Consider the following 25,064-nt stretch of genomic DNA (forward strand, 5'->3'; position numbering starts at 1 on the left):
TCCGCCAGGATCTGTCGAAAACAGAGCAAGGTTTGCTGCTCTGCGGATATCGCATCATCATCCCGCCGGGCCTGCAGGACCGAATAGTAGCCCTCGCCCATGAGGGCCACCAAGGGATGGCTCGAACGAAGGCCCGAATTCGACACCGGGTGTGGTTTCCACAGATTGATGTACAGGTGGAAAGGCTAGTCAACACCTGTCTACCATGCCTGATAACCGGAGCCCCACCTGATCCACAACCTATCCAGTCGGCGGAACGCGGCTCTGGCAGGTGAGACGCTATAAGACTTGACTTCTGCAAACTAATAGAAGGCCTGTACCTCCTGGTAGCCATCGATGATCACTCCCGATACCCCGAAGTCGAGGTGGTCGAATCCACGGCGACGGAAGTTGTCATCGCGGCCATCGAGAAAATGTTTGCAACACATGGATTACCCACTAAAATTAAGAGTGACAACGGCGCACCCTTCCAAGGGGAGGAGTTTAAACAATACCTGCAAGAACTGAATATCCGGTATCACCACATCATGCCAAGGTGGCCCCAGGCGAATGGGGATGTGGAACGGTTCATGAGAACGATCAACAAAGTGCTGAGATTATCAAAAGCAAATGCCAGTCCGTGGAAAGTTGACCTCTATCGCTTCCTGAGAAACTACAGGGTCACCCCGCACTGCACGACTGGTGTCCCCCCAGCCGATCTCATGTTCGGCACCATCATAAAGGCCTCCATTCCACATCCCCCCAGCAGAAGACCGGACGAGCCTGACAATGGGCGCACCGAAAGAAGGAGAACAGATGCCAATCCACACATGAGTGCCAAGAGGAGGTCGAAACCATCCAACCACCAGGTGGGCGACCAGGTGGTCATGTTGCGGAACCCGACAAAGTCCAAGCTGGACTCCAAGCTGGACTCCCGCTATGAGACTCTCCCATGGACTGTCAGCGAGACACAAGGGACCATGATAACCGTGCAAAGAGGGCACCGCCAGGTGACGCGTAATACGTCGTGGTTCAAGGCGGTGCCGCGCAACCTTTGGACTGATGGGGACTGTCCCCAAGAAGATGAGGACTCCCCGCTGATCGAAGACGAACCCGCCAACTTTCAGGGTGAAGACAATGCCGGTGACAGAACGTGGGAGCAGTGGAGTGAACCGGATATGTGTGAGCCGGAAGCGGAAGGTGAGAGATCAGATGAGACTGTGGGAGATATGGACTAAGAACTGCCACCAAGCCGCCAGCTCGGCTCAAGGACTATGTGTGGTAGTTTGCACCATGAGAACGGTTAAAGCGAACAGTGTCTGTGTTGCTGTGTTCATAAGTAGGGGCATGTTTGTGTGTGTGTGTTCAGTTGTTAAATTTATTTATAATAAAGGAGGAATGTTATATCTGCCCTGCGCCCCGTAACGCGGTGACGCAGGGCGTCTCAATAAAAGCCCCGCCCCCGCGCAAGGGAGGCAGTTCCGGGCACAGACTCTAAAAAAATAGTTATGCAAATGAATGATATGCAAATGGATATTTCCCATCTGTGAAAGGCACAGTGAGTAAAAGCAGTGGCTGCGAACTCTCAAGTGGTTAATAACCACTGAACAGGTTATCAGGCCTTGTTCTGTCGAGAGAGGGGCGCCCGCTACCTTTGCAAACTAAATTTCAAGGAACCTGGGATTGGTAACCCTAGGTCTCCTGGGGGCAACCAGACGTGGTCTCCCTCTCACTGTGCTCAGAAAGGCATCAGCTTCACCTCACTGATGATCCCCAACAAGGGTGAAACACGTGTATGGGGTTGCTGGTGGTACTCTCGTTCAGGTTGGAATTGCCATTGCATTTCGGTGCTCGACTGCCCCTGGGCAGGACAAAGACTGATATGCAAATGGATATTTCCCATCTGTGAAAGGCACAGTGAGTAAAAGCAGTGGCTGCGAACTCTCAAGTGGTTAATAACCACTGAACAGGTTATCAGGCCTTGTTCTGTCGAGAGAGGGGCGCCCGCTACCTTTGCAAACTTCATGGTGGAATCCAGCCTCTAAACACGGAACTGGGTATAACACCCATGTTGCTAGGCGTTGCCTGGTTCTCAAGACCAGTGTGTTGCCCCTGAGCAATCCTCCCATCGCTAGCATTGGTGGTCCCCTCCATGCAATTATCACTTTCTGCCAAACTGGCCGCCTAATTCCGTCCCTGACTTACTCCCAGCACGAAGAGTTGCGTATATTTAGCCTATGATACAAGATTGCAGTTCACTCTGGGTGTGAGCCTTGGTAACAGCTTCAGGCCACGCTAGCCCAAGATATGAGCAGAGTATCCTGGGTCTGTGGGTTGACCTGGCCAGACGACATCCAACAACCAATACAGGCGAGAGTTAGACACCCTTCACAACCGCATCCTACCTTGATGAATACAACACTGTATAAAATGCAAAGTGGCAAAATGTCAGCCATAAATAAGACAGTCTTAAAGGATTGTGGCTTATCAATTGTGAGTGGAATTTTCCCTATTAGGCTCTGATGCTTCCTGCTATGAGCAAGTACTTGACATTGGTTATTTGTAACGCGCTTAATACCCAGTGGTTTCTAAGCATGGACCCATGGATTGAACCGGTGTTGCTCCGCATCGTCAAGACGAGCACGTTGCCCCTGAGCTATCCTCCCGAGACAGTGTAATACTCCTTCTGGTTCTGAGCTGTAATCATTGCTAAAGCTCCCACATTAATCAGAAGGGCACTTGGACCGTCTCACCATAGGCCTAAGGTGTGAACCGTCATAAGGACAGCACCAGAACATGGGATATGTCTACTAGCAGGAGTGACATCTGCTGACTCTCATGTGTGAGATGTTTCCTAATGTACTGGGAAGCCCCCAGAGCCGATGCCATTTGAGGGACCTGTCCATACCGCTCTAGGTCACTCACTGATTACAAAAGCGCTCCTGCACCGGCAGATGCTTGTGTGGGGATCACTCGGAAATGTCTGAAATTGGATGTGGTGCTGTCCCTCAAGCATACGGTGAAAGGAATGACTTAAACATAACCCCTATGGACACTGAGCATTAAGAAGAGGCTATTCTGTTCATTCGGAAAGTTATGCACAAATGCAGACATTTTATTTTTGTTAATGGCCCTTCATAACACGTTACATGATCATCTTGAGTAAAGCACAATGGACAGTTGCAAAACTGAGGGTGGTCCGTGGGTTGCACAGACCACTCAGTGGTTTTCCCACTCAGAATTTCCCAGTGGTGAAGATGAATTAATTATCTTCCATCTTTCAACCATCCATTCTGCATTTGGCACCCGAGTGGGACGGGAATGCACAGACGTGGGTCCCAAGCTCCTTATTCCTAAAGACAAACACCCAAGCTATCCCTCAATGATGAGCGAGCGATGGCACCTAGTGTGGTGGAAACATGTTTGGGGCTGTGGTCTCATGCAGAGAGGCAGTGACCTAGCTATTCGGGTGTGCCTGACCATTTTGGTGTGGCACCAGGCCTGATTATATGTACTTTGCCCTTCTGTGGCGGCCTGGAAGGCTGAGAAATGAGGATCGGGAGGGTTGCCAAGAAAAAGATTCAGTCACCTTCCAGACATCAGCTTTGCACAAAAAAGATTTAACAGAGAGAGAAGGGAATGTCTGACAACCCCAAAGATGCTAAAATATCATCTACCTGGAAGGCATTTATTTTTTATATACATGCCTGGTGTTTTATTTGTTTTTGTCTTTTTTTATACCAAGCACAGATTCGGGATTTGAACCTCTGCTGCTCTGCGTGGTCTTGTTTCCAAGCCCAGGATGTTGCCCCTGTGCTATCCTCTGCTCCTCCCGTTGAGGGTGTTGTCATAATGATGCCTTTCCTTCTCATTGTTTTTCCACCCTGAGGGATTTTGCTAAGCAGCAAGATGCTATGCTTTAAGACCCGCCTAGTTTGGAGGTTTATCTTCAATGTACATCCGGTTGTTCCCCCACTGCACCCACAAGATGTCATTTTGAGGTCCAGAAAACAGCACCTACCCGTAGGGCCAATTGTGTGTAACAAGGGTCACCATGTCTTGGGATTTTCAACATGGGGATGGGGCTTCCCTTTCTAAAAATGTTTTGCTAAATACGAGTGTGTACACACTGTGCGCACTACACACTAACATAAAACTGTTTCTTTTTACCACAGGGTTTGCCCCCATCAGCGGCATGTGCAGTAAATATCGCAGCTGCACAGTGAATGAGGATACAGGGCTTGGACTGGCATTTACTATCGCTCATGAGTCGGGACACAAGTGAGTTTGCCATCTGGGCAGTGCGATGAAACACAACTCAAACATCCCTCGTTTGCCTTACCACAAATGCATGCACACAATTCATTATAGCTCAAAAAGTAGCTTATTGCATTAGGCGTGAGAGAGTGAGGGACTAGTTTCTGAGTCATGTGACGGTCCCCTAGGCTTCGCTCATCACTGGACCATCTAATGGGCAGATTAAGGGCATTACATTTGTTGTTAATATGTGAGTTGTCGAACAGTGATGTGAGTAGATTTTGGCAGTCCATTTTCCCAGGAGGACAAAATAAACCACGCCCACATTTGTTTTTTGCGAGGAATTGAAATAATCCCCAATTACAACCCTTCACACGTTATGCTATTCTATGCCGTGCAGTGTTATGTTATGTTATTGAGATTTATACCATGCACTGCTGCCATTTGCATTAATTATCTAGTGGATCTAAAAGATCGAGGGTGGGCTAGGTTGGTGGGGAGGAAGGGAAAATGCAAGATAGGTTTGCAGTTGTGTTGATGCGTGCAGCCCTGAGCTCCACATGCGGGTCTGTTTCTAGGTGGCCTATGTCAAGAGCATAGGGGAATTTTGTGTCCAGCAGGGATCCTTCTGTGTGTCTGATGTGCTAGGATGCAGAGGTTGGGAGTGTGCGTAGTAGAGCTGGTGTTTTTGGCATCAATGTACAGCAACGTGTCTTTTATAACAACGGGGGAATGCAGGGATGAGCAGAGCATCGAGGGAGCCGGCAGTAGTGGGTACCGAGAAGATAGTGGGTGAGAATACTTCCCCGGATGAGTTCCAAGTAGGGATTCCACTGAGGGAAGAGTCCTGTTGGGGTCTCTAGGAATTACTCAGCACTCTAAGAGGTCAAGGTGTGATTGCCGAGAGCCAGTCACATACATTTCATTTGGCATCTGCGAGCAAAACAAGTTAGGGCTCTAACTGTACTACAGGTGAAAACACAGTGAGACATGAAGGAGCAACACGTCATAGGGGCAAAATTACAGATGGACACACACAGGAGAAACATTATAGTGGGACACATGGGAGCAACAGCCAGCAGGCAGACACACAGCGGGACACTTGGGAGCAACAGCCAGCAGGCAGACACACAGCGGGACACTTGGGAGCAACAGCCAGCAGGCAGACACACAGCGGGGCACTTGGGAGCAACAGCCAGCAGGCAGACGCACAGCGGGACACTTGGGAGCTGCATGGCATAAAGTAGAATGGCGGAAAGGTAAGTAATGGGTGCAAGCAATCAAGCACAGATGACAAGACACAACGTGGCCTAGCAATGCATGATGGGAGCATGACAAGGCCTAACAAAGATTGGATAGCGAAGCATGAGGAAGACTTAACCAGAGATAACAGCTGGGACCCCTCCCTGCACTACTAGTGGCCTATGTAGACAGCTGCCGTTTCCCTTTCTCATTTTGCCGCTGTCAATCCCTCTCTCCCTCTCTCACGCTCTCACACTCTCTCTCTCTCTTTGTTTCTCAGCAAGTCTCAGGGAATTGGCAGATGAGTGGAGTGCCCAGTCTGGACACTACATTCATTAGCATAAGGAGAGTGCTAAGGTTTATGGGAGGCAGGGGTTTCAAGTTCAGAAAAAGGCCTGACAGATGGCTTCCCCAGGCACTCAACCCACCTTTCTTAGTATGTAGATTGGCAGGCTGAACGCTGTCTCAAACCTCTCGCTGACCTGTTCAGGTGCTGCTCTCAGTGGGCCCCACCAGGACGTTTGCCATTCAGTGTAACACACAGTGCTGGGTGATCATGGCAGGGGCCCAGGGGTCAAGTCCTAAAAATTAAAGTGGGGGGACTCATTAACAAACGCAATGGGATGTGACGTCACCAGAAATTAGCATGTCAAGTTGAAATCTGCACATTTCATTAAATTGGCTTTGCACAACCACCCAAATTGGCCGGGACGAATGGCATTTGCCTTCCATAAATTCAACATACACAAAAAACCAAGAGAGGATATTTTCTTCTAAAAGTGTTTTTGAAAACGTTAAAAAGTGTGCATATTTTAATATCCAAGAACTAATACTAATGTTTTCCCTGTGATTTGCAGTACCCAAATGGGACATTTCACCTTTAGTCGTTTGTTATTTTTCATCAGGTCATATAGTGCAGTGGTGAAGTTTCTGGCCTGCCAACCTTACAACTCTATTTCGATCCCCGAGGTTGGCGTTAATTCATTAATTCAAAGAGGACATTCAATGTTTCTCATTTTAGCTGTGGGGGGCTAAGTCCACCTTGAGCCCTGCAGGGGCCACAATGCCCAGTTGTTTCTCCAAGAGGCCTACGCCAGTGTCTCCACAAGGCCTCAACGGTATCTCCCATAGAGCACACAGCCACAAGTCAAAAGTAAACTCATACGACCACCCCCGACTCAGCTAGTGTTGAGGTGCTCCATGACTACAGTTTCAGAATGAGGGTGAAACCCAGCACAGGGGGTTCTTCGTGGGGGGCTTGATGAGATGAGAAACTAGCAAGATAAATTGGTCGAAGAGCATTGCCACTAGACAATCTACTGGCTATACAAATCAGTACAGCACACAAATTGGTTTGTATAGACCACTCATTTTTCCGAACAGTACCTTCCAAGGCTACCAGCAGCAAAGGTTGTAGCTACATCTAATTCACTGCAGCGGGAAAGGTGGAGTCACATACTAATAACTAATATGTGCTCATATATACTAGCTTTAAAGACACAACACTCAGGCCATTCCACAGGTTATGGGCCTGGGAACCTCTTTAAAGACTTTTGCTGCGCTCCGGACATTAAACCTGTCTTGAGGGCCCATAACGCCAATTACCGACTACGGACTGGGTCTATAAAGTTTAATTAGAACAATTGAATGTTGGCACTTGCAATGCAGATAGTACAGTGGTGGTGGTCAGTAATGTCTGGTATAAGTCTTCTCCCCAGCATTCCGATGTTCCTCCTTTAACTCTTCCTGTTTTATAGCCTGTCTGCCTCAGACTTTACTGGCCATTAATGCCCTCGTCATCAATATAGGTCTGAGCCGCTTGTAGTGAGGGCAGTAATGGCTAGCACAGCACAGTGCTCTGTGATGGACTATAATGAGAAGTGGTCAAAGCACATAACCCTTGTCCGGCTCACTATAAATGTCCTATCTTTAACCTGTTGTGTTCCTTTAGTGTCCCAAGATCTGTAAAACAAGTCAAAAGCTAGTGGAACTCACATAATGACGGTAGCTGGTTCCACGACAAAAACAACTCTATTTTTAATGTACATACATCAAAGAAAGATCTACAGGCACAGTATGAGAAATATGTATCTCAGTTCATATCAATAGAAAACTGCAACTTAATTTTCTGCCATGTGTTACATACTGTAATTCTCAACATTCTAATGTTGGGGGTGTGATGCATGTGATATATGTATGGAACCACTCTTTGCATATAAAACAGATGATTCTGTTGGACATTTATCAGAAGGCTTTGGTATGTTTTCAAAATAACACAGAGGTGTAGCTCTATTATTAATACTGTGGGGTCCCCTCAGGGCTGCCTCATTATTTTGGTATAATACATGGATTCCTACAATATTTGCATACAAGCCTTCAAATACATTTCTTATTACAGCCTTTTTGTGACATCACTACTCAGCTCTAATAATAGAAAAACACAACTCACCTGTAATTAATTTCTAAAGTCGATTTGTGCCAGAGCCAGACAGTGCAGGATTCCATCAGCCGCGGATGCATTTACTTCTAGGCATTACTGGCTTTTCAGATTCTTTTCTTCTGAACTCATTTTCTGTGCCAATCTACAGTGATTCAGTGATAAGGAGCCATTGGGCCTCATTATGAGTCATTTTTTTTCCAGCACCTGCGAATGGGGAACTGCCGGGGCATTACAGCCGGAAAAAAGAAAATCCCCATTCGGGGAGGACGGTTGCACCGGCACTGTGTGCAACAGTGCCGGTGCATCCGTCAAGGTGTGCGAGCGGGTGCCGTTCCACCCGCCAGTCAGACCTGGCGGGCTGAAAGCACCTGCTCCCAAAACTCATAGTTTGCTGGTGCGGAAACAATGGTACCGGCAAGCTTACCGGTACCGTTATTTCTGGACCTGCAAACTCGTAATGAGGCCCATTGTGCTAGCATGTGTATTCAATGCAGTGCCTGAAGTTTAACAGAGGAGAGCATAAATCATTATGCATGGCACCATTTATGTTAGAAGAAAAAAAACATAATTTAGATCCATTCTAAGGGCCGTGAAATATTGGTTTGCAACACAAGATCCACAAATGATGACACGCATTTACGTCATGCAATCAGGCTGCCCACACGAAGGACGGATTTCCTTCTACGCCCATCACTCCATAGTTCCCTTCTCAAACATCGGTCACACAGTCCAGCCTGCCCGGAAGTACATTCTCCCTTGGGTGCGGGAGTTCCGGACTCACAGGCGCATCATGCAGCCAAGCCTCGCGACATTACGCCTCCCCATTTTACCGACCAGCGTAAGCCTTCCTCTGCTCTTCCTTTGTTACCCCTTTTCTTTCCCTCTACGCTCCGCACTTTTCCTCTTCCTTCTAGACTGTGGTCTGGAACTCCTTGGTGGGGGCACAGTGCGCCACTTTTTGGAAAAGCCTATGCGCTTTCAGAGTACTACGGTGGTGATTTGCGGTCGTATAAAAACCGTGCAGCGTAACATGAGATAACATTGCAATTTGCTTACTGGTGAGTTTTCCAACTGAGCAGATTCTGCATGTATCCTATATATCTCTTGCACCAGGGCGAGCAACAGACCAGGTGCTGAAGGGGATTGCAGTGTAAGCCTGTATCCGAAAGAAATACACCGGCTGTTGCCTCGGGAAGGATAGCCCAGGGGCAACACGCAGCAACACAGGTTGAATCTCCGGGTCCATGCTTGGCACCCTCTGGGTATTAAGCGCATTATAAATAACCGATTACAAATAGAACCCCAAGCAACACGCATTGACAAAGTTGGGCTCATCTATAAACAAACCTGTTTCCTATTTAGCAACTTTTGAAAATTGCACTTTTTTCACAAAGGATCGAAATACAGTAATTATATGTTACCACTGATTTTGACCAATTCGCAGCAACACAGGTTCGATCCCCGGGTCTGCTCTTAGCAACCTCTGGGTATTAAGCGCATTAGAAATGACTGATTACAGATACTGCCCTATGCAACCAGCATTGGCAAAGCCAATTAATTGGGCTCTTCTATAAACAAACCTGTTCCTGATTTAGCAACTTTTGAAAATTGCACTTTTTCACAAACGATCCAAATCCAGTAATGACATGTTACCACTGATCTTGACCAATTCGCAGCAACACAGGTTCGATCCCCAGATCTGCTCTTAGCAACCTCTGGGTATTAAGCGTATTATAAATAACCAATTACAAATAATACCCTAACCAGCAAGCATTGGCAAAGCCAATAAATTGGGCTCTTCTGTAAACAAACCTGTTCTTTATTTAGTAACTTTTGAAAATTGCACTTTTTTCACAAAGGATGCAAATATAGTAATGACATGTTACCACTGATCTTGACCAATGCTTTAAAAAATATGCTATTCAGGGCTGTGTGCTAGGATGCTGAAGTGCTTGGAAGGCAGGCAACTGAAGGCCCACATGTTTGAGTTTTAAACACCCCACAAGCTGCTTGATAGCTGTGTTGAACCCGCTAACTTTCAGAAAGATGTTTTTCAGGGACACATGGTTGATTTAAATCGCTAATTGTGTCTCAAATTTTAACCCATTAGCTTTCAAACAATTGTTTTGGCAGGCCGAAATTATTGTTTTAAATCATTCAAATCTGACAATCATTTAAATAACACAGAGAATGTTCTATTCGTCATGGTACTGTGTCTACGTAGATCTTCATAAAAACCAGAAAAAAGTGCCAAGTTCACATATACTAATTGCTGCCTCTACAAGACAAAATTAAACAAGCCCTTATGTTACAGCTCTTACTTTACTGACAATGGTTTTGGCTTAAAGGTAGAACTTTCAGCGCCAACTAGTAGTCAAAACTAAAAAGGAAGCTGCAAGCCACCTCAAAGTTCTGTGAGCTTATGATGGATCTCCACCATTGATCTCACTGCTCTGCCTGGTCTCAGAACCCCTCAGTAACTTTCAATATTCTTAAACCATAGAATAAGGGGCATGTTCCTCTATGTATTTTTTGTATTGTTTTTTTTATATAGCAATTGTATAACATGCAAACATTTCACAAAGACATAGGCAACTGTAGAACCAACTCAAGTTTGTTTTACTGCAGATTTTCATGCCGCTTTGTTGTGTTAGTTTGTTCCTCATACTCTCCTGTTGAACACATTATTGTTGCCTTGTTGGCCTTTTTCGTTAAAAGAATTGCGGTAAAAAACCCTGAGAAAAAACATTCCGTGATGAAATGACATGGAACCCTTTTGCACATGGCACGGCTGACATTAATTTACTACATGTTTTGTTTTCATGGTTTAGTTTGCACATATTTCCAACTTAGCATCCATACTTGGCCTTCTTCCTCTTGCTAAAGTCGTCAAGTCAGTGTTTAGCAGATTCCTGTAGATGCCACCCAGAAACCCCAAAATGCAGAAACCAAAAATGGCAAGCACTAAGTGGGATGTTTTACTGGCACCTAGCTGGAGCATCAGAGCCATCCTGTAAGAGAGAGGGTGATGCTTGTGATGAATCAACTTCCGGGGCACCAGGTGTGCAGGCGCGAATATCAGTTTCTAAACTATCAATCAGCCCCACACCTCTCGTACTCGGTGAACGGTGTTAACCAATCTGAAGCTGCCAACAGTACTTCACAGCTCCCTTGCTCATCTCCAAACTTTGTTCTACTAACACGCATAACCTACCCCCCCTTTATTTTGTTACAGATCCGCCAGAGTGTCAGGGGACCACTCCAGTGGTGATAGTGCACGGTACAAATATCCTTTAACGTTAACATTAACAGAAGGGATCCGAACAGATTGGAAACACAAGCAAATTATAAATCCCCTTGTCCAATTTTGTTAACGTGGATGGAACGGCAAGCTTATCTCCAGAAGGTTGTAGATCATTGGTTAGTTGCAACACAGTGAAAATACAATTATTCCCCAATGATAAAAGGGACTGCTCAATCAAGGTTATATACAAATAACTACTTTATTATTATTAAACAGACAGTTCTAGCACACTACAAAATACAGCCCACCCTGTAAAGGAATGCAGAGGACAGACAGTTTCAAGAAGGAAAAGGGATGCACTCTGGATACTGACAGGAGGGTAGTCGGAAAAGTAATTAATCGCAATAGTTCAAGGATACTTGGTTTCAGAACAAAGGGAGTAATTGTTTGTAACATGTCAATAGGGGCCTTTGGAGAAGTACCACAGGTACAGGACCACAATGCACACTGTGCCTGTAGAAGTATTTGGTGCTCAACAGTGTAGAGTCGGTTTCAGGGTGTTTTGCAGCTTCTGCGACAGAGTTCAAGGTGGGAGACAGCTGCAGGTATCAGGCGGAAGGCAGTTTGGTAAACGAGGCTGGATGGACTTCTGCAGGCTGGCTTACATGGTGGCTCAGGGTCAGGAATCGATGTCTGAATGCTGGCTGGCGGGTCTGAAGCACTGGTCGCAACGTCTCGGACCACGTGAGTGACCTGCGGCGTAACAACAGTCAAAGGTGCAGTCGGTTATGATATTATATGATATGATATATGATATTTGTATCACACAGGTGTTTCAGAGCCCGACTAGGCAAGGGAGGGGAAACGGAAGAAACAACACAACAACGATCTTACTAGGCCCAGTGACAGTGAGAACGCGCAAGTGCATGGGAAAGGGAAAAGGAAAAAAGTGCATGGAAGGGTGAGAGTGTAAAGTGCGGAGCAGAGGAGAGCAGATAAATAATAATAAATAAAATAAATAGAAAATGGAAGCAATAAACAATGGTAGTGCAGCCAGTAAGTGGCAAGTGCTGTGTTTAAGGCAGCAGACTGGGTAGGGCTGATAAGTGCAGAAAAAGAAAATGGTGGGGGGTGTATGGGTACAGATACAGTCCCCAGTGCAAGGGGTGGCCAGGAGGCAGTGCAGGAGGGTGGCAGGGCGAGCAGGTACCTGAGCCCAGGGGAGAGAGGGTGGCCAGGTGCACAGTGCCAAGAGAGAGCAGATCAGCAGGGGAGAAGGGGGAGCGAAGGCAGAAACAAAGAGGAAGGTCTTGAGGTGCTTCCGGAACCGGAGATGGTTCTCCTCAAGTTTTAGAGTGGCAGGGAGGCTGTTCCAGAGGGAGACCCAGCCGAATATAGAGATCTACCCCCAGCTTTTTTCTTTGAAAAATGATTGACCCGGAGGGAGTTGGAGGTAGGGGAGCGAAGAGCTCGAGAGGGGAGGTATTTGCGGAGGGATAGCTGAAGGTATTTTGGACCCAGACCCCAGAAAGCCTTGTGGACAATGCAGAGGGTTGAATGTAATACTTGCATCCACTGTGAGCCAATGGAGAGATTTCAGAGCTGTAGAGATGTGATCCCAGGGCTTGAGGCCAAGGACAAGTCTTGCAGTCCTGTTGCAGCTTGAGGGGCTCGACTGGCTCAAAAATTTACTTTTCAGGTGGACACTGGTTGATGCTTGTCGATGCACTCCTCCTAGCTTCTTCACTGGACTTGTGTCATCTTTTAAGGTGGACGGGCCAAATATGAAGAGAGTGTTGCAGGAAACAGCCTTGTCCTGGGTTTGGTTCTGAGAACCTTTGGCACTTCCCACCTAGAAAGCTTGCTTGCAGAGCCTAGCAGGGCATGCTGGGTGCTGGCTGGGTACTGGTTCTGGAGCTGCTGAAGGGTCCTCTGGATTCAGTATCTCCCTCTGTTCCCTGGGAGATGTTAAGTGGAGGGATTGTGCTTCCCTCTTTGGAAAACTTAGTCTTCCTTCACTGGCGGAAGCTGTAAGGCAGACTGCACCTCCAGCCAGGGTCCAAATACGTTCTTCTTGTTACTCCTTGCAAAATCTTCAGATGATCTGCCAAAAAGGTGCTTAGCCCTTCTTTTAAAGCCAAATGAGCCTCAGTGATTGGTGTATACTAAGCTTTCCTTAATGAACCAATCCTGGGTCCCCACCAACAATCTTCGGAATGCATGAGGTCATAACCAGAGTGTTTTGCAACAGAAAAGGTAAAGAGGTGACAACATGTAATACTAAGTCAAGCCCATCTTCCTGTCTATTCTGGATCAAAGGATCTCTCTAGTTAATGCAGCTCTCTGTGGTACCTGATTAAAGCGGCCGGTCTCCCTTGAAGCTGCAGTGAGAACAGAGTTTCTGTCTCCATCAATCAACATACTCGTACCTTCTGAATGGAGTACACCTGCGGGGGTTGCCCACTGTAAACACATAGTCCCAGACATGACAGGTCACTGCCCTTGATACTGAGAGACAGGAGCTGGCTTCAGGTTGACACAGTGCATATGAAAGGGGTGTTGGGGTTTCCTGTCTCCTTTGTTTTAGGCTCTGCAGCCAGGCACCATGTGGGCCTGTTTGAAATATACTCTACTAATATGTTAATTATGTTAATTGCTGCCACCATTCTGCAATGCTGACACAAAAGGACAGGGCCGATCCATTGAGCCTTTGATAGTTAATTTGGCTGGCCATGGCAGGAGGAAGGTTTTCCCTTCCCTCTTCTGAGAATTCTTGATGTACTCTTGGTTGTCATATTCCAACTAAATATGACAGGGGGGAGGGCGCCTATAGGCTGTGTCCACCCAGAATATATAGGTCTATGTGTATGTTATGCAGTGTTCATAGTAAATTGGGGGGATTAGCCCCACATATTTTCCAGAGGTTGAACTACCATCATTCAATTTCATTTAAAATTTCAAAAAAAGCCCAGGTGGGCCCACACCCACCATTCAGATGGTCGAATTCCTCGCAATGCTAGTGTTGGGAGGCAGCACTTTCTTCCTGGGATGAAGGCTGCTTGAATTACTCTGTGTTCAGGATATGTCCGCATGCAGTTGCCAAGTCACCTTCCTAACTGTCAAATGTGTCCTATCCCACAATACCTCTGACCTTGCTCATGTAGATGAGCCAGCGCCCCTAAAATATTCAGATCTATGTCCACCACTGAACCCATCTCGGCCTTCTAAGGTTTGCCACTCTTCAGACAAATCTATTCCAGTATTCAGAGGACCCATAATAAAAATGAAGAAAATGAACCAGGATAGTTTAAAAAAACAAATACCACGTTGGCTACTGCTCAAGAGAAGAGAATTGAACTGGTTAAGAAAGGCAGTGCAGAATGAATAGATGGATGTCAGAGCAGTACACAGTCACAATATCCTTTCAATATTTCAAAAGAAAAAGACACGTAAAATGAAATTGAAAGCATAGACTAACTGGAAACACAAATTGTAAACAAAAAGTCAAAAAAATGAGTGAAGCGTTAATATATGATAAATGAAATAAGATATTGGGTGATTACGAGTTGGGCGGTAAGGGTTAACGGTCACCGGTAATGATGCCGGTGCCGGTAAAACCTTACCGCCCTATTCCGCGGTCCCTTAGCGGGTCACAGAAGGAATGGCTGGTCTGACCAGCCATTCTCTGCGGGTTCCGTTAAGGGACTTTGGAGATAATAACGGGCCCGCAATTTTCGGGCCCGTTATTAGCGCCTTCCCCATTCCCATTGAGCCCTATGGAGGCTCAAATGGGAATGGAGAATGGTTAACTGAATGGGGACTTACCGGGACCGTCTAGGTCGGAATGTCCAGGTAAGTCCCCATTCAGCCAGACCAGACCCAGGTTTGGAGGCAGCTATTGGCTACCTCCAAACTCGTAATGACCCCCATTGTCAATACAAATGTGCTGAAAAGCAGTGTGCAAATATATACGTGCAAAATAATAGCCAAAGATAGGTTTCTCAACCACAGATCCCGCTAAACGGCAGAACTATGACTTTGTCCATTAGGAGAACTTCTTAGGTGAAAATCAAAGAAATAGACAGAACAAGACTGTCAACTGTCTCTGTATGTGTTTGATCTGTTTCAGTGAATCCAATCATGGAAGCCTGCGACACTGGGAGGTATACTGGGTTGTTCCCAATGGTGCAATTTCAGAAAAATCAAAGAGACAGAGGAAATTACATCACGTGACACATCCAATGGCATCACAGGACGGGATTTGACTTCAACTTTACACCTCTGATTTACTTTAATTTTGTTCTCACCATCTGACTCCTCCTTTCCCCATCACGCTTTCCTTCCACCTTACCCTCACTCCACACTTCCCTAACCCCAAACAAAGTTCCTTCAGCAGCGAAAAGAGAAGGCAGGTGAAAAAAGGGGCTGAAAGCACCACATCACAGTATCCCTCAGAGGACTGACTAATGATGATCTATAATGGAAGGGGCAGACTTTGTTCAGTAACTTTGCAGTTCCGGTTGTGGTGCCCAGATTAGTCCACTGTGTCTCAACGCTCTGTTTCCTGTGAGCGGACACTTGCTTCCACAGCTCTCGTGAGTTTTTCCTTCTTCCTGATCCTTGTTTTTCCCCTTGGACCAGTGATCCTGCCTTACTGATCTCTCCTTCCTTCTGTGTACTCGGGAGACCCTTCTATTGGTCTTCTCACTTTCTCATGCCGTGTTCCTTGCTATTCTACATCTCTGCATTATATTGCCAAGGCCTTCTCCTAAGTTCGCCTGTAGTCGAATCTTACGCAGAATCCCACAGGCTGGTCTCACTACTTCCTGGAGGTTTTTCTGCTCTTGCTTTTTTCTCTAGTGCTTCTGATTCTGCCTGGCTCCCATATAGTCAGTGGGGTTTTCAATTCCACCGCTGGCTACGGTTTCTGCTAAGAAGGACCAGACTTCCCTCACAGCCCTGTCTCGACAGAAGTGAGAAGAGGTAAGGCGTGTTGCTGATAAATATGGGCACAGAGGCCATGAAGTTATCTGTAAATGGTGTGGGAGTATACATTCCCTAAAGTATTTATAAGGGAAGGAAGGCCACAGAATACCATCACGACATTTTAACAGGCATTGGCAATGCCAAACAGTTTGGTCTTTTGTGTAGGCATGGGAAAGGCTCTTGCCAGGCACTGCAGTAATGGTATTAACTGACCATTGATGGTAGCAGGTGCAAAATGGTGTGAGTACCCTAATAGCAGTGCCTGGCACATGCATGATACTTGCAAACAAGCCAAATGAATTGGCTTTGCCAATGCTTGTTTTTAAGAGGACTTCAATGAAGGACACCATAGTACTTATAAGTCGCATGGCTGAAGGCAGACCTGCTTAAGACTTTTTTTATTACAGCAGTAGCGTGTTTACAACTCCAATTAAATCAGTAACTCTCAGAATACTGTGTTGAAGAAACAGTGTCAGGCACTTCGATTGCAAAGTTTGATGGTAGGGATTGATTAAAGCAAGCTCAAAAGGTGATGTTTTGGGCAGGGGTGGCAGGAACTGTGTGCGAATGGGCATAGGGATTAGCATGGCCATGGGCGTTCAATGGGTGGGCTAATAACCAAATAACACCTGCAAGCTTTGTGTCCCTCCTCATATGCCATTTCTCCCTATCTCTACTCTAATGCAATAGTGTCGGCTTACAGGTGGCTCATCTGCCTCCTAATAGCCCAAACAAAAAATTGATAGGGGTTATACATTTATCAATATCTACGCAATCAAACAAAGTATGTAGCAGACGGACAGACAACCTCACCTTGTAGGGCGTCATAGTGCAATGGGATTATTTTATTATAGTATTTATTGAGCATGGACCTAGCTCCGGAAAGCAACAGAACGCGTCACAAGTCATCGAGGGAAGTAAACCGTGAGGGAAGCAGATCGAAAGGGATCAATACCAGGGAGTGGGAAGCTAACCACGGCGAGGGCAGGCAGTGGGATGATTCTACCCCCGGATCGCCTTCTGTCATCAGACGTACGATGGCCTATAAGCCACAAGCAGGGCTAGAAACCACGAAATAAACACTCGGGGATGTTGCTAGGTCTAGAAAAGATCTGGGGCTACGCTAATGTTGGGACTGTCGGACCCTGGCCTCGCTAGCCTTTTTAGTTGTAGCCGCTGAGCTTCTATCCGGGGCTACAACCATAAGACTATAGCCCCCCAAGCTCCCCCTGGCAACGCCTCTGTTCAGGAGAATCAGTGCACAGAAGGAAGCTCTGCGCATGAGCAGACATCCACGAGGCAGCGAGAACCCGGCAAGTAGAAGCGGCGCCGTGATACAAGACTTAAAGCACGAGCTCCGAAGCTGGAAAACAGAAGCCCTGCATTGTTCTAAGCAAAAGCCCCCAACACCAAAGGAAGCAGGATACTTGTAGGCTGGCAATTAGTCCTGGCATTCAACTGATTTCACTGGGACAAGTATTGCCAGACAATCGCCTGGTTGTTTCTTTTGAAAAAACGTGAATTCCTGAACACGCCTAGTGGGGTTGCAGATCGGCAGTCCTCGAAAGCAGCTCAGAGTGGGTTTATGGTTCTCTCCACAGACCAGTCCAAGCAACTGTGACCAGTCACTGGTATGCAGGCGCGTCCTACTCTCCGCTGCACGAAGCGGGATAGGGAAAGAGTTATGACAACTATATTGTTATGTGTTTCTGGTTCCAGCTTTTAACGAGACTGTGGGGCAGGTTGAATAGCTATTGCATAGTGAAAGGTCAAGATTTCCCCCATTCATTTCACTATGCCCACGCAAGTTAATTATGCGCACTCTAACATCTGTGCTCAGCGTGCAGGACACAGGTTTGAATCCCGGGAGGGCCGCGTCGGCCCTTCATCCACCCGGAGCACATGGAGATCCTTAATGACCACTCTCAGCCAACCAGAAAGCTTAGCGTGCAGTAAAACGACGACTGCTATTGGCTGTGCTCTGAACATTCTGGCTTCAAAAGCATACAGGGAAACTACTATGCGGTTTCCAGGAAAGATTTCTTTCAACAAGGCCCTTCCTCTCTGACAGGACGTTCTCTTTGCTCGAAGGTCCTATGAAAGAGAAAGCAAAAACATGGGACAATGCTGTCTCTTTCATATGTACAGAAACCGTGTCCTTTACCTTGGCACCAAAGTCATGCTCATGTTAAACCGGTTTCAGTTCAAACAAGTTTGCAATTAAAATGCTTAATTTCCGAGGCCAACTATGTTATTTTGATATTACAAAATAAAACCACTCAATTTTCAGTTGCTTATTTATTTTACCCAGCATTAAAGTAACTTTTTTACTTCACCACTAAAACTCCAAAACATGTATTGCTACCGCAAGTACATACTAATAGTGTTACAGACCTCGCAAGGGGTCATTATCACTTGGGATAATGACTTCTCTGCTTATGGCCCACAGTTTTCCCTCAGGCGGTAACTTTGGCGGGTCATTATCTCGGAATAATGGCCCTTCACTCGTCCGTAAGGCTATATCATTGCAGTGGAGGTAATCAATAAAGAAGCACAAGATAAAACATGTGGTATTGTTCTTCATTTATTTTGCAATCCTCTATGGTTGAGCCAAACACAGGAAAAACATTACGCATGCACTTTCAAACACCTCATAACATCCATGAAATGTTTTAATGAACCAAGGGGTTAAAACACGTAGAACCCCTGCCCTTTCTGCCCCCACTTGTTAGAAAATCCTGGCTATGCTTCTGCACGTAAAGAACATGACGACCCTTTATCAATGCCGGTGTATGAGTTAATCCAATGATATAAAACTGCAGGTGCATTGTCACTGTAGAGAGGGTGCCAGGTGGTCAGGCTACTGAGAAGGCATGGTTCCTTGACCGGCAAAAGCTTGTATTTGGAGCACCCTGAGAACTGTGCGCCCCTCATCACCACCTCTCACCTCACTCCCACTAGACCACACAATGATTTAGCACCCACAGGGTACCAACATGGGGGCAAAAGCATTGTTTTGTTAATTACATTTCCCAACCTACACACCATCATGTCTGCTTCACCGTCGCTGCGTCCTTTTCCTGTTAGTCCTTCGCAGTGTTCATTACGGCGTTGTAATGAACACTGCATCCAGAAGCAAAGAGGAAGAATTCCATAGGGCCTCAGATATGTTTTTTGTATTTTCTATTTAAAAAATATAGCCATAACTTTTTACATTTTCCCCTCGTGCCTACTTATGGCGATGAGATCCAGGCAAGAGAGTTCACGCTGTCCTTATATCGCCACCCGTGTGTTAAGTGCCTTCACTTCACTCTGGCCCTGAACTTGGGTGGTGGGTCTTTAGCTGCAGAGACAGCCTGCCCCCAGGGTTCTCACTGCCCAAGAAGTGTTCCAGCATCACTGGCTACATACTGGAAACACCTTAATCCCGCTACTTGACCGCAAGGGGCATTGGAGCATCAGGGCAGGTGCACTGTCAGTAACTGAGTAAAGAGCATGTTCTCGTCCTCTTCTGTGAGGCTGTTCAGCCCATCTAGTGATTTTGGATCTAATGGGACTACACATCCCACTATGCTTTGTTCGTGTTATTTAACAATTTTTGCTATGCCCCGGCCCACTCGTACAATATGATATGGGTTTAGTCCTTCTTCATATAAATACATTCTATTAAAAAAAACAAGCAAAACAAAAGAAATGGCAACCCAATAAAGTGCACAGAAGAGGATTTCAACAAATCCTGTCCATTCAACATCCAGCATGCAATTTGCTCACGGCGGTGGCAGCTCACACCGCCTCCTGTGCGTATTGAACCGTTCAAGGATGGCAGAAAGTGTGTTATTTTGGTGGAAAAAGCCGATGATATCCCATTGTTCATTCATGCCTTTGAGAAACGGGCAAGGCATCACATGGATATGATAAACCTCTTCATCTGTTAGTGTGGTCCCCTCAGTGAGATATTTAAGAATAATAGAGGAACATACACATTCAATGCTGACTAATATTGATTGGACAGTGGATGCTTGCCTTTTATGAAAGAGAAAAGTGTAACCTGAATTGGGTCTGGTCGTATATCCTTTTGTGGTTGATACAACTGCATAAAAGTCTCAGGGGCCGGTAAATTGATGGTTTTGGGCTGCATCAGTGCTCTGATGGGTACCCGTGCCGCTTCCTCTACCAGAACAGGGCCTTGTCAAGAGAGAAATGCAGTGGCTGATTGTGGCATCCCGCTTTGCCCCCAACATTATCCTACTAAATTCACCGAAACGTTTTTGACTAAGGATTTCTCACTATCACAATGCTTTGATATCGTGAGAAATTGTGATTTCTTTTGCAAGTGTTATAAATGGTTGGCATGTAGCTACAGGGACCAGTCTCATAGTCTGTTCTCGATTTCCTTTGTCACTTTTCTGTATTGATTGACGGAAACCAATGGATGAAGAGGAGAGTAGAAATAGTGTTCAGAATGTAATTGTTTATTGAACTCTTTTTCTGTATTATGACTGGTTATTTAACCTCAACTTGTGCTATATTATGACCAATTATTTAACCTCAACTTGGGTGTCTTATTAATAAGACAGCATGTATTATTTTGCAAATATACAGGCTATCCATGCAGTAGACATAGAAACTTCTCAAACATCATGCCATTAGCAATACTTCTAACTCTGAATAGCAGAGAGCAAAAAAGGTTATGACCCCAACACAAATACTACATTGCACAACAGCACTGAGAGTGCACAGGGAATTCACTCTCAAGAAACCAATGCAAGGTTAAGTCACTTAAATATTAGTTAAATGAAATAAAGAGCACTTCACCTGTGGATATGTGGAAATAATGAGAAATTCAAACATCCTGGCTCTGCGTGTTTCGGTGATATGCCTTCATCGGGAATCAAGGAATCTGTGGATGTCTGTTTGATTTTAATATTGGCATGCTTGAGCAATGAGGGTTCCCTGAATATCTCACATTGGTCTTTGAACTGTAAACATAAAAAGTCTCTTGTGGAGTAAATATGGTACATGATACAGCAGAGCAATTTTATTTGGGAGTGGGTGGAATTGGGCACTCTACTGCCAAGAGATTCTTTGTGTTGAAGCGAATGGAAATATGCCAACTAGAAATGCGTTTGTCACTTGTGTTGTTGCTTTTATTAACAGAGCTGTTAATTTAGTGGTGGCAAGACGAGTGATGCTAAAGAATGAAGTTTCTGTCTCTTTGGAAACATCGAGTCTTTCGCTTCAAGAGACCAAACAGAGAAATTAGTCAAAACCCATAAGATGGTGTTTTTTTATGATGTAGTGTTTAGAGACAAGGCTATCTGATCAAGTTTGGGCTTATTGGGCTCCACCTTTTGCAGAGCTGTTCTGATATTCTCCCACTTTTATCCCAGTTTTGGAATGGTTCATGACGGAGAGGGCAACCTGTGCAAGAAGTCTGAAGGCAACATCATGTCGCCGACACTGGCAGGACACAACGGGGTCTTCTCCTGGTCAGCCTGCAGCCGGCAATATCTGCACAAGTTTCTAAGGTATAGTGTGCATCCTCTGCATTCACAGTGCTACCATTTATTATGAGTGAACGAAGGAGCAATGGTAGCAATGGTAATCTGCCCTGCATCTTTGGCCTGTCCCAAGATGTATTGCTCAGCTTAAACACTTCAGTTATGTTGATGCTCCAATTGGATGACTATGTTTCAATGTGATATATATCAGCACTACTCATCATGTCCAAGGGCGGACTGGCCTATAGGGAACTCTGGAGATTTCCCGGTAGGCCTCTGCACCCTGGGCCTCTTTTGTGTGGTAACTTATCTTATTTCCCAATTTTCTCATAGGGAAAGGGTTCGGCTTGTTGAAAATGTGTCATAGGGTACCACTTTGAACATTATTTCCAGGGCCTCTTTTGGTTCCTAGTGCACCCCTGATCACGTCCCTATTGAAAGTACTCATCATATAGAAGCAATGTGCACAAAACATCGCCATTGCAACAACTCCCTGTACTTTAATGCCTTTACGATTCAGGCCACTCTTTTTGTCCCTGGCCATCCAATTTATTTCTAGATCATATGGGCCTTTAATGAGGCTGAGTGATGAATTGGTGCAAGAATGATAGACAGGTTGACCCCTCTGGCATTAGTAGCAAAATGATGCTTATGAATTTTGATAGTTACTAGATGTTTGTAATGAAGCAATAAAACGGGGACCCAAGTTATAGGTCGAGCGAATTGAGGGCCTTAACACCAGGCCCCGGTACTGTTGCCGGCCAGTGAAGCCCACATGGTGGTGAGGGGGAGTACAGAGGGGGGGTTATTATTGCTATTTGCGTAGATGCACAGATAACTTTAATCCCGCTCTTGCTTCCCCCCTCTAGACCACTTATCACCACCCATCCACATGCCAGCTGAAATGGTTGGCTAGCAGGGACTTGGCCACCCTTTATATCTTAAGTACTGGCCAATATGCACACACGCCTACTAGCACCGTCTCGAATCTCGTCCCATATCCGGACACCGGTCCCTCGAGGCCATTCAACCTACAGCGCGTTGTGACCATACTAATGTGAAAGGCTCTAGAGGTGTTGCTGGGGGGGGGGCTTAGGGGTCTATAGACCTGGGTCTTTTGGTTGTAGCCTTGGATAGAAGCTCAGGAGCTACAACCAAAAGACTAGCTAGCCTGAGTCTCGACAGTCCCGACATTAGTGTAGCCCCGGATCTTTTCCAGACCTAACAACCCCCCCTGTGTGGTTACATGTGATTTTGGCAAATTAAGTTACAGAGAATGCTGTAATAACGAAAATGTTATAACAAAAAATATCATTTTTTTTTTTTATTTTAATTTTAATTTTGGGGGGTCTCCCCAAACCCCCCATTTCCTTATGCTTTTAAACCGACCCAACCCCCTCCCGACACGTTTTAACCTGTTACCCAAAATGTGATGTTTTTTCATTAGAACATTTTCGTTATTAATATTCTCTGTAATTTAATTTGTTAAAATCATTGAATACCAAATGACGTACTACTACTTGCACCTGAATTAACAGATCCACTACTTTTTACGAAACTTTTCACCATTCTGGAACTTGTCCTTTTAGAAGTTAAACATAGCTCTTGATTTTAACAGCATATATCAGTTGCAGCTGGAGCGCGCTCTGTGTGACCATACATTCTCAAAGCCCGGGTAGCACTTCAGCCTGGATGGCATATACAGCTGAATCCACTTTTGCCAGAGGAACATGGAGGCGGCCCTGTTAACACTGGAAGGAATCCCTCCACCCAAACCCACCCACCCCGGAATTTTGGAAAACATGTTGTTATCTCATGTTAAATGTTTAGACATTATAGTTGCAAAGGTCCAAGCCCATTACAGGGAATGCTGTTTTAATATCAGCGGCTAAGTGGGGTGTGTCCCTCCCCTCCCCCCCCCGCAAGTGGGCAGATGTAACAGAAGCCTTAGTGACCAGCTCCTTAGCCTATTGTAAAGCACTCCTGTGCGGTACTTCATTTAAACTTATTAGCAGACTAATAACTTCCAAACTGATTTGTTTCTGGGCATCGGAACAGTGATCATGTTGAAGCTGCTTGCGGGAACCTGCTGTGGCTTCCAGTAGAGTGGAGAATTCAGCTTAACATGGTCTACATCATCTTCAAGCGCATCCACGGAGCTGCTCCAGCCTACCTTCAGGATAGCGCCACACGATAAACCCCAGGATGGAAAACGTGTTCTTTGGAGAATCACAAACTATTCATCCTTAGGACTCTCAGACCAGGAGACATAAAAGACATTCCGTCTTGGGGCCCAGGCTTTGAATACAGTGCGAATGACTATGCATTACAACTTTTTGTAGTTTCATGTCCCCATTGACAGAGCATCTATTCAGGTAGGTTTTAGGTATGCGTCCCAGCGGGTTGAAGATCAGAGCAAAGGTGACTGATTTCACAAAGGCAATATAGGATAGGTTATTTATAACGTGCTTAATACCCAGAGGTATCTAAGCACGGACATCGAACCTATGCTGCCCTGCTTACAAGTCAAGCAAGTTGCCCCTGAACTATCCTCCCAAGACAAATGTCTCAAATGACTGACCGAGGGAGAGGAGAGAAAGAAATGAAAAAATGCACTTTCCTGCCGCAACCCAGTGACGCATGTATTGCACCATGCCCGCGTGTATAGCCTGTCTCCCTACCAGGCGCAAGACCCAATTCTTATTTGGGCGCCCTTCTACCACTGCTCAGTAGATCTTTTGGTTTGACTGCTCCACCGGGACAAGGTACATGGTAATTTCTACCCTTAGTTCTATTCTTTCAGGCTCTACTTTTTTGCAGATTTAGGAGAGGCGAGACAAGGGTCATTTACTGCAAGCATGACATTTAACACGTGCATGCACCTCCAATTCGTTTTCCCTTGCCTTCCTCTAGACATTGCTGGATTGTGGATACGCCGCCATTTTATGTGTGGCAGAGGACTGTCTTTGCCTCGGTAAGGGTCTGCCCCAGAACAGGTTGGTGCCTCTCATGGAAGTGCTCAAGGCCGCCCCTCGGATCTGCCTGGATCCGCAGGCTCTTGTGTTGTCCGTTTGACTTCAAGTGGAGCCGCTTTAAACACTGGCTGCTTTGTTGTCACTCTGACGCGCCGAGGCTTTTGGTCTCTTTATCACGAAGGCACAGGAAAGCAGACAGATGGAAGTGAGATACAATAATCTCCAGGGGGCATCGGGGTCAAGTGGCGTGCACGCTGAGGCATTCCTACTGCTAAGGGTTGCAAAGGGAGGAGAGTTTGGAATGTGAAGGGTTGAAGGTTTGGAGACCTTTTAATCGTTTTCCTTGACGACACAAAGTTGGGCGATTGCGGCTCGGTCTCTCTGTGACACTCAAATAAGAAATGCAAGATTTAAACAATGGAAGTTAATAAGGTGTGAGT

General features: G+C 45.9%; 1 protein-coding gene across 1 annotated transcript in view; it reads left to right on the top strand.

The window, feature by feature from the left end:
- The window catches only part of ADAMTS16 (ADAM metallopeptidase with thrombospondin type 1 motif 16), a 631,464-nt gene that overhangs the window by 186,004 nt on the left and 420,396 nt on the right, over positions 1 to 25,064 (top strand). Inside the window, exons 8-9 of the mRNA XM_069613712.1 lie at positions 4,155 to 4,260; positions 21,539 to 21,676. Of these exons, the coding sequence (XP_069469813.1) occupies positions 4,155 to 4,260; positions 21,539 to 21,676 (244 nt within the window). The remainder of the gene's footprint in view (positions 1 to 4,154; positions 4,261 to 21,538; positions 21,677 to 25,064) is intronic.

This window comes from Ambystoma mexicanum, chromosome 5p (assembly GCF_040938575.1).
Source record: "Ambystoma mexicanum isolate Mex_15411 chromosome 5p, UKY_AmexF1_1, whole genome shotgun sequence".
Classification (NCBI taxonomy): domain Eukaryota; kingdom Metazoa; phylum Chordata; class Amphibia; order Caudata; family Ambystomatidae; genus Ambystoma; species Ambystoma mexicanum.